The 10,862-nt window shown below is 49.2% G+C and overlaps 1 protein-coding gene across 1 annotated transcript; it reads left to right on the top strand.

The window, feature by feature from the left end:
* Positions 1-1,374, top strand: LOC142803241 (uncharacterized). Its single transcript, XM_075888351.1, has one exon. It carries the CDS (start codon positions 29-31, stop codon positions 656-658), a length of 630 nt encoding a protein of 209 aa, XP_075744466.1. The 5' UTR covers positions 1-28; the 3' UTR covers positions 659-1,374.
* Positions 1,375-10,862: the final 9,488 nt, after the last annotated feature.

Here is a 10,862-nt window from a genome sequence, read left to right as displayed (position 1 = left end):
AGCACGGCAGCAACGGCGCGGAATCGCCATGGACCTACTGAAGCCGCCGGAGCCATTGCGCCTATCGGGCAACTTGTCTGAAAATTGGAAGCGCTTCAAGCAAAGGTTCGAGCTTTTTATGCAAGCAACGGCAGCCGAGAAGGCCCCGAGAAGTGACTCCTCGAAAGTGGCGCTCTTGCTGAGCTTCGCGGGAGACGAAGTGCTCGACATCTTCAACGACTTTCAGTACGGGCCCGGAGAAAGCAAGGAATCTTACGACATGGTCGTGCGGAAGTTTGACGCCTACTTCTCCCAGGTGAGCAATGAAATTCACGAAAGATATGTTTTTCGTACACGAAGCCAGGCGGAGAAAGAACCTTTTGAGAAGTTTGTGCGGTACTTAAAGAAGCAGGCGACACAGTGCAACTTTGGGGATCAGCACGATTCACTGATTAGAGACCAAATTGTGTTTTGTACGAACGACCCAAAGCTGCGTGAAAGAATGCTTGCCGAGAGAGGCCTGACGCTACTAAAAGCCGAGGAAATGTGGAAAGTGGCAGAAACAGCGGCACTAAGGAGCCTAGTTTGGAATAGGACAGAAGACAGCATTGACGCAGTTTCAAGTGGCGAAACGGTGACGAAAAAACGGCAGCAGCGGAAAAAAAAAGCAGAGTCGTGATAATCAAGATATTTGCTGCAGGAAGTGCAACCGCAAACATAAACCTAAGCAATGCCCCGCGTATGGTAAATTATGTCATTCTTGCCGCAAATACAACCACTTTGCAAGTTGTTGCCAGAAGTCTACCGCCGTTAGCGAAGTAGCTAATCTCGTTGAGAATGACTTTGAGATTCTCAAAATCGGCTCCGAAAATTGTCGCAAGAAAGACTGGACAATCAAGGCTCGAGTAAATGGCAGAGAAGTGACGTTCAAAGTGGACACCGGTTCGCAGGCAAGCCTACTTCCATTTACAACGTACCGTAAGCTTGGATCCAAAGAAGCGTTGCAACCTACCGGGTCAGTGTTGCGCGCCTACAACGGGGGCGTTATTTCAAGCTATGGAACAACGTCACAGAAAGTGTCTGTCGGAACCACCGAGATAAGCGTGAAATTCTTCGTCGTAAAGAATGGGCGCCAAGCCATCCTTGGGCTCGATGCCAGTGAAGCGCTTGGATTGGTTCGACGTACGGTGGACGCTGTCAATGCCTCGCCTGAGTATGAACTTTTGAAAGATTTCAGGCACCTGTTCCAAGGGCTCGGCTGCTTGAAAACGCAGTACAGAATGGTCCTGGATCCAGACGTGGTTCCGGTCGTTCAGCCTGCTCGCCGGGTTCCACTTGCACTTCAGGAACCTCTGAAGAAGGAACTACAGCGAATGATCCAGGGGGGCATCATCGTCAAAGAAAATGAACCGACTGGGTAAGCCCTCTGGTACTGGTAAAAAAAAAAAAAAGACGGTGCTCTAAGGGTTTGCATGGACCCCAGAAGAGTGACAAGTATATCAAGAGGCAGCATTTCCCTTTACACAGACGCGAGGACTTGGAAGCACGGCTAACCAGTGCAACTTATTTTAGCTGTTTGGACGCAAACGCCGGCTTTCATCAGGTGCCCTTAGACATCAAAAATCTGTACGTTCTCGTCGCCTTTTGGCAGATACCGTTTTCTAAGGCTACCCTTTGGCATCTCATCTGCACCCGAGGTGTTTCAGCAGGCACTTTGTCAGATATTTGACGGTATGCCAGGCGTGCTCATATATATATAGATGATATCCTGGTCTGGGGCTCAACGAAGGAAGAGCATGATGAGCGCCTGGTTGCAGTCCTCAAAACTGCTGAAATAGCTGAATTAACGTTTAATCTGCACAAGTTCAAGTTTGGCGTAAAAGAGCTACGGTTTCTGGGTGGTATAAGTGGGAACGGCATATCCCCAAATCCAGGGCTCGTAAAAAGTTTGGTTCGAATGCCAGTCCCAACATGCAAGGCCGATGTTCAACGTATGCTTGGTGTGTTGAACTACTTTGGGAAGTTCGTGCCGCAGCTATCTGAAAGAACGGCCCTGTTGAGAACTCTTATCAAGGCCAGTTCTGAGTTTGAGTGGACAGATAACCACGCCAAAGAGTGGAAAAGCGTCACGCAAATTCTGACCACCGCTCCCGTGCTCGCAATATTTGACCCACGACGGGAAACAAGGTTATCTTGCCATGCATCGAAGGATGGCGTCGGTGCCGCCCTTCTGCAACGTCACAATAACGAGTGGCGGCCCGTAGCTTACGCATCTCGAGTACTAAGGCAGAAAAACTGTACGCACAGATAGAAAAGGAGGCCCTAGGAATTTGCTTTGGATGCGAAAAATTTCATCAGTTCGTCTACGGCCAGAAAGTCACAATTGAAACGGACCACAAGCCACTCTTGTCAATTTCTCAAAAGGAAATTAGTGACATGCCACCTCGCCTTCAACGGTTCTTTTTGAGGTTGTTCAAGTATGATTTTGTTTTGCAGTATATTCCTGGGAAGCACCTTGTTCTTGCTGACATGTTGTCCCGGTCAACTGCTGACAACCAAGACGACACTGGTGCTACTACCAACGTGGAAGTTCACGCAATCCAGCTTCTAGGTTACCGTGTCACAGAAGCAACGCAGAAGGAACTGCAAGCGGCAACGGCTCGTGACGGCTACCTACAGTCGGTGATTGCAAGTTTGTCGGCGGGGCTTCCAGTACAAGGTGAACTAAAGCCTTTTGAGCAAGAACTCTCATTTGTCAACGGAATACTTTTAAAGGCGTCGAAGGTTATTCCGAAAAGCATGCGAAAAACTATGCTTGAAAAAATCCATGCAGGTCACCTCGGCATGCAAAAATGCAAAGAAAGGGCCAGACGCCTCGTGTTTTGGCCGGGGCTTAACGCTGAGATTGCTTCCATGGTGCAACTTTGTCCTACATGTCACAAGTATGCTTACAAACAGCCCAAGGAACCGCTTCAAATGCGGCCCGCGCCAGGTTGTGCATGGCATAAAGTTGGTGCTGATATTTTTTCGTTTGCGGGAGACTCGTACATCGCTGTCTTTGACGCCTTATCAAACTTTCCGGAAGTTCAGAAACTACCTGACATGTCGGCGCAATCAACCATCGCAGCACTGAGCGCTATCTTTGCCAGATTTGGCGTGCCCGTCGAAGTATGCACTGATAACGGCCCACAATTTTCCAGCCATGAATTTTTTTGTTTTCAAGAAGATACGACTTCACGCACGTCACTTCAAGCCCTCATTATCCGCAGTCAAACGGGCTTGCGGAAAAAGGTGTGCAGGTTGTGAAGCGCATCTTGAAAAAAAAAAAACTGCAGATTCGGGCGACGACTTCTGGCTGGGCCTGTTGGCCTACCGCTCTACCCCACTGGAGGACGGGCGATCCCCTGGTGCACTACTGCAAGGAAGGCGCCTTCGCGCCAACCTCCCGGACTTCAGTACGGTGACCGCAACCGACGTCAAAAAGCACAGCCAGGCCCAAGGGGGAACACCTTTGCCTCCTCTGCAGAAGGGTGACGTCGTGAGGCTCAGAGACGCTGCATGGTCCCGGAAAGCTCAAGTGGTGGGTTCGCCATATCCAAGGTCCTACCTTGTCCAAACGGAGGACCAGAAGCTGTTAAGGCGCAACCGTCGTCACCTACTTCAAACTGGCGAACGGTTCATCGAGGAAAGCGACGATGACATTGATACCAGCTCAGCGGACAACGTTGGTGGCCATCCGACATTGGCAACTTCAACCTCGCCAGCCAATGGCCGACGTCGCGAAGTTCCGACGTCGGGCGACCCTTCGCCACCTGTGGTGCATCAGTCAACTTCACCACCGACGCCAGCTTTGAGAAGGTCGACTCGAACCGTGAAGCCACCACAGCGTCTTCATTATGACAAGGACTTTAACCAAGTGTATGATATCATTTTTTTAAATGCCATGTACTTACCACCGTTTCGGTGGGTATGCAATTTCATTGTTAACGGAAAGGATGTATCCGGCAAGGCTATTTGCATCTTGACTGCGCATCGGACCTGCGCAGATACTCACGGCGCGCTATCGTGCGCCTATATAATCAGTGACTGAATAAACCGATATCACTTCTTGTTCTGGCCATCATGCTGTCTCGTCGTCCTTGCTAGTTACAAACACGAGCGCAGTGCAATGCCCGCATCTCTTCCTGGTGGCACCGCCTGTGTTTAGATATAGAGGTTAACGATGTAGAGTATACTTCGTACTCTACTAGGGGAGAGCAGAGAGCCGTCCCAACGGGCTCGTAAATGGGGGGGGGGGGGGTAGAAGTGGGTCACGATTTAGAGTACTAGGCACTCTACTATGGGAGAGCATAAGCCGTCCCCGAAGCGTGTGAGATGATCATGGTAGCCCCGATACTAGGTACGTATGCCGAGCAACGATTTGCCCTTGCGACGCACCATCTGCTACCTCATAGAAAGCGCATGGAAGCCATAGAAAAAGTTGTATAATAATTTTCGTCTCTCAATCAATTACCGCAGGCATTTCAAGAAGTACAATAAAGAAATGAAGTCGTGTAGTTCTCTTAAGCTAAATTGCACTTAACTTATAACAAACCCTAAGAAACGCCCAATGTTTAAGCAAGAAATACAGCTTTAGTACAAGCCGGAACGTTCTGTACTCAAAACGATCCAGCGCTGCGGTCATTTGCAGCTAATTATCATAAAAGAAGCTACTTTTTTCCGACGCTGTGTCCAGACAAATGCGACGAAATAAAGACCGAGTGGTGATCGCAAAGGAGAAAAGAAAGTTGTGAATACATCACTTTGTGCAGACAAAAAAAAAAAAAAGAAAAATACGTCTGCCGGAAATTGAATTCCGGCCATCCGCGAGGCAGGCGAGTACTTTACCACTGAACCACCAACGCCAAATGTATGGGGTGCTTATAAGCAAAAGGCAATGAAACGTTGTTGTGCAAAAAAAAAAAAGTAAGAGCGTTGATCATTTGTGGTTACCCTGTCTCCCATCTCGCATCCCCTGTGGCGCATACCCGCGCTATGTGTAACAGGGGATGCGAGATGGGAGACAGGGTAACCACAAATGATCAACGCTGTTGCTTTTTTTTTTCCACAACAACGTTTCATTGCCTTTTGCTTATAAGCACCACATACGTTCGGTGTCGGTTGTTCAGTGGTAGAATACTCGCCTGCCATTTGTTGATCATTTGTTGATTAGCGTTGATCATTTGTGGTTACCCTGTCTCCGTCTCACACGCTCACATCTCGCATTCCGTGTAGCACATACCCACTCTAGCGGTACTTGGAGTGTTCTCTAGATGGACGGACGCATGGACAGACGGACGGACGCATAGATGGTCACGCGGACGGAAACACGAACGAGCTGGCGGATGCTTTGCCCCACCCGTCTTCATTCACTCCAAACACACACACTTCTAGCCTCCGCAAGGGGATAGATAGCTTTCTGCTCTCCTATAGTAGAGTACTGAGTACTCTAAATCGCATTTTTTTCTTTCTTAAGGCGTTCACTCGTCGACTGCATCGCATCGGGGCATCGGGGGGGGGGGGGGGGGCATTTCTGCCACAAAGATCAGCTTGTAGCCTCTGGAAGTGTAGTATTTTTTGTTAACTCATCCTTCATGTTTTAATAAAGTTGGTTGGAGGGGATTTCTGTGCTGTCCTTAAAAAAATAATCAATGAAACCCACAGCGTAGACTAAACTCCCTCTTACCACCCACTTGCAAGGCAAGGTCTCGATAAAAAAAAAAAAAAAAACACCAGCAAAATTGCTCATTTATTTTCGGGATTGCAGAGGCATTCGTATAGTTCGGATATAGGCACGATATACACGATCTCGTGTTTATCCGAGTGGGTAAGACGTTGGTTGCCTGAACATGAGGTCATAGGTTCAAAACTTAGCAACACTATCAGTTTGTTTCAGAAGCTTTTTTTTTATTGCTTTCGTCACGAGTGACCAAGGGACATACGGGTTTACAGAGGGGCTCGCCGTTTTCTCAATGAGCATGCTAAGAAGTACTTACGCGCGTCAAAAACACGTCATACTCGATCCTGATACTCGCCAGCACATGCCGAAATTCGTACGCGCGTGCGCATTCAAAAATGTGTATGCACGTGCGCATGCGAAAAATCACATGCGCGTCTGCACTCCAAAAGTCGTGTGCGTGCGCGCGCCAAAATGCGTATGCGCGTGCGCACGCCAGAATTCGCACGCGTGTGCGCATGCCAAAGTGCGTATTTTGTTAGAGTCACAGACCTATAGGTGAGTGGATAGTGCTCGATTTGATTTGTGGTGTTTAACGTCCCAAAACCACCCTATGATTATGAGAGACGCCGTAGTGGAGGGCTCCGGAAATTTCGACCACCTGAGGTTCTTTAACGTGCACCCAAATCTGAGCACACGGGCCTACAACATTTCTGCCTCCATCGGAAATGCAGCCGCCACAGCCGGGATTTATTTCCGCGACCTGCGGATCAGCAGCCGAGTACCTTAGCCACTAGACCACCGTGGCGGGGCGAGTGGATAGTGCTCGTTCTGGTTTCTAATAAAAGCATGAAAGTAGAGCAGACGTGCCCATTACTTGTAGATGTAGTCCTCGCAAAGCAAGTTCACGAATTTCGATGACGTGGATGGAATAATGTATGAAGAAAGCGTTCACTCCCACCTATAGTTTATAACAACCGCAATAACTGCCCGTATACCGTTGAAATATGCGCAGCTGCTAGCCAAAACAGTCGCAATCGGCCCACTTCCTTACTTCAACCCCTTAAGGTGGCGTAGCCAAATATTTTTCAGAGGAAGAGTTAGGGGGGGGGGGTGGAGTTTATCGCCTTTTACGTATGTTTGTCAGTACGTTATATATACATGTGGATGTACATATACACGTGCAGAAATGAAAAATATCGGGGCGGGCGACCAGCCTGTCCTTTACGAAAGAACGAACGAACGAGCTAACCCGTGGCAACAGGCTTTTCGCACCCGTCTGGAAGAGGCAGCACGTGTTCTCGTGTTCATACGCCCACTGAGAAATCCCGGTCGCGCCTTCCACAAAAACGGGTGAAAGAACCTTCGAAGAAACCTGTTGCGTGTAAATGATGAAAGAAGCTTGAGAAATAATATAGAGATAAGAGTTTTGCCAGACACTGTGTTACTCGTGCTCTGACGAAATTGATCACTCTGGCACTTTTTGTTATGCCTCTCACAATGTTACCAGGCATCGTGCATGGACATGCCGGTGAAGGCCATGCATAGCAACGAACGAAGAGAGAAAGAAGAAAGTGGCATGCCTTGTGAGAGGCTGCCAGTTGTATGTATCTTGATATGCCACAGGCCGGGTAACTGTTTACGCAAGTGATGCGTGAGTGGCTGTGCGTGAAGGCTGGCCTCGTTGGATGGTTCCCTCCCCGTGTTCGTGGCCGTGGCTTGCCTTGTCGTTCCCGAGCACGGTTGTACAAACTTAGAGTAAGCTCTGTGCTGGTGCGTGAACGATCACACCGTCAAGGGCGGGTGGAGAGTCCGTTGTGCACAGCTTGTGGCTCCTGCAAAACACTTGGACATCTCGTAGTGCACTGTCCTGCATTTGCTACGCAGCGGTGTTTGCTGATTAAGGAACATAAATTTCTAGGACTGAAGTGCGCGAGCCCAGACGACTACCTCTTTCCGAGCGGTTTTGCTTTCCGACGCGACCAGGCCCACCGAGCTTTCCTCACATTTGTGAGCCAAACGGACCTGGCCACCTGATTATAGACGGTTTATTTTATTATTTTTTATTTATGTTTTTTACCCATACTCGTCCAAGTCATCATTTTTTAAATTTCTTATTTCCTTTCCCCCTTTTCCCCTCTAATCTTTGTTTCCTCTGTTTCTGCTCTTTTTCCGGAATAGTGAGCAGGTGTTGTGCCCCTCCAGGTGGCAGTTGCCAGCCTGCTCTCTCCTCTTTCCTCTGTGTTAAAGTGCAAACGCACGTGCGCATGCGGAAATGCGTATGCGCGTATGCATACCAAAATGCGTAAGCGCGTGCGCATGCCGAAGAGAGAGAGAGGGAGAGAGAGAGATAAATAATGAGGAAAGCCAGGGAGGTTAACCAAGCTTGGCTCGGTTGGCTACCCTACACTTGGGGTGGGGTAAAGGGAGAATAATAGAAATGAATGAGATAGAAAAAAAAAGTAAGAAAGAGAAGGATGAATAGTCAGCTCGAGACGACACAGCACGGTCTCACACTGTTCTTTCACAAGCGGTCGTGAAGTCTGGTGGTCCTTAAAAAGTACAAGAGGGCTTTCGTGGCTTTGCGCGTATGGGAAGCCGTCGGCCAAGGTCCCAGAATCTTCTCTTCTGTAAGCTGCCGTGAATCCAGCTGACAGAGCTTGGCTTCCATATTACGTCGTTCGGTCTGGTATGCTGGGCAATGACATAGAATGTGCTCAAGCGTTTCCTCGCAGGCGCAGATGTTGCATGCCGAAGTGCCCGCCATTCCAAGGAGACGAGAGTACGCATGCGTAAATGCCACGCCCAACCTCATGCGACACAGTAAAGTTTCAGCGCATCGTGGGAGCCTGGATGGCAAACGAAGTTGCAAGTTTGGGTCGATGGAATACAGGTGCGTATTGGAGAAACCCGGCGTATTCCATTGTAAGAGAGTTATACGGTGAGCAAGTGATTGTAGTCGCCTTGCAGCGTCCATTCTTAAAAGAGGTATGGGCGTAGGTTGGTCTTGGTCATGAGCCGATTGAGCAGCTTCATCCGCGCGGTCATTGACGACTATTCCGCAATGACTCGGCAACCACTGAAATACAATATCGTGACCTTCCTTGAGCGCTTCGGTGTAGTCGTGCCTTATCTGATATACTGATTGTTCGTGTAACCCGTGCTGCATAACGAACCGTAGTGTCTGTAAGGCTGACCTCGAGTCGCAAAAGATGGCCCATTGGTTAGCGCTCGTGTCTTTCGTGTCCTTCTTGTCTCTGTGTCGTCGTTTTGTTCTCGCGCTATAACTATCGTTATGTTACTGCCGAAGAATATACTTTACTGCACCTTGAAGCGCTGCGAGCTCTGCTGCTATCAACGTCGTAATGCGAAAAAACTTGTATTGAAGCAACGCATTTTCAAATGGAACAACCACTGCTCCTGTAGAGCTGTAAGAATTAGTGGAGCCATCGGTGTAAACATGTATGCGGTCGAAGTACCTTTCGTTCAACAGACGCAAAGTCAATTGCTTCAGGGCTATCAGGGACATGCGTGTCTTCTTAACGATTCCAGGAACTGATAAGCGCACATAAGGTTGACGGAGACTCCGTAACGCAGCTTCTGAATGCATCGCAAGTTTGAAGCCAGGCGGTAATATGTCCTGATGTTTTGTCACAATACCGCAGAACGAAGAATGGGGCCTCCGCGCTGTCAAACAGGCTAAATGATGTGACGGTAGCCGTGATAAATGCCGAATGTGCGCTCTCAACGTCTCGACAATGGTATGCGTTGTGACCGGCTGTTCTTGTGCGATAACAATAGTTGCCACTGTCGATGAGCATCTTGGAAGGCCAAGACATGTCCGAAGTGCTTGGGCCTGTACGCTCTGTAGCGCACGTATGTTGGTATTCCACGTGTTGGACAGGACAGGAAGGCTGTACCGGAGAATTCTGAGAAAGAGGGCTGTATAAAACTGCAACATGGAGTGCATGGATGTGCCCCCATGTTTTTTCGGCGACGAACTTGAATACATTCTCAATGCCAAAGAGCTTTTTCTTCAGGTATGTGACATGCGAGCTCCAGGTTAGGTCACGATCTACGATGACACCTAAAAATTTATGACTGCTCTTATGTGTGATTGATCTGCCATCGATGCACAATGGGTAAAAAGACATCGGTTTGCGTGTAAACGCACCGCTGCGCATTTTTCTGTGGCGATAGTCAAACCTTGCTGGCGAAGGTATGCCGATGTCATTGTTGCCACTTTCTGTATCCTTGCGCGCACTTGAGGCCGTGTCATGCCGTACGCCCAAATGCAGATATCGTCAGCGTAGAGAGATATATAAGCCGTCTGTGGCAGCATTTCGGTGAGCCCCACGAGAACCAGGTTGCAAAGAGTCGGACTCAAATCACCACCTTGGGGCACCCCACGACTTGTGAAATGCTTATTCGTAGGCCCATCTTCAGTGAGAACGAACATGGATCTCTTTGTGAGGTAGCTTCATCCCATCGAAAGACACGACCTCCAAGTTCAGCTGCTTCAAGAGCATAGAGAACAGCCTCATGGGTCACGTTGTCATAGGCACCTTTCACGTCTAAGAACAGAGCTACCGACAGCCGCTTCTTAGCTTTCAGATGCTGAACAGAGGTCACTAAGTCAATAACGCTATCAATTGAGGACCAACCTCGTCGAAAGCCAGCCATAGCATCAGGATAGATGTTATAATTTTCCAGGTACCATTCCATGCGTGTAAGCAGCATCCTCTCCATGACCTTGCCGACGCAACTTGCTAGTGCTGTAGGCCGGTATGACGCCAAATCCAATGGAGACTTTCCGGGTATGCGCGTGCGCATGCCGAAATGCTTATGCGCGTGCGCATGCGAAAATGCGTACGCGCGTGCCCAGATCCGCATGCGCATGGCGGGATGCGCTCGCGCACGCGGGAATGAGTATGCCCGAGCGCATGCCTGGATTCGTTTGCACGTGCGCATGCCAAAATGCGCGTGCACATGCCAAAATGCATATGCGCGTGCACATGGCGAAATGCGTATGCGTGCGCATGCCAAAATGCGCATGTGCTCGCGCTGGCCCGGATCCGTATGCGCGTGCGCATGTCCGGGTCCATATGTGCGTGCACATGCCAAAATGTGTATGCGCGTGCGCATGCAATATTGCGTGTGTGCGTGC

Source organism: Rhipicephalus microplus, chromosome 3 (genome assembly GCF_043290135.1).
Source record: "Rhipicephalus microplus isolate Deutch F79 chromosome 3, USDA_Rmic, whole genome shotgun sequence".
Taxonomy (NCBI): Eukaryota; Metazoa; Arthropoda; class Arachnida; order Ixodida; family Ixodidae; genus Rhipicephalus; species Rhipicephalus microplus.
This window is presented reverse-complemented; position numbering and strand designations above follow the sequence as displayed.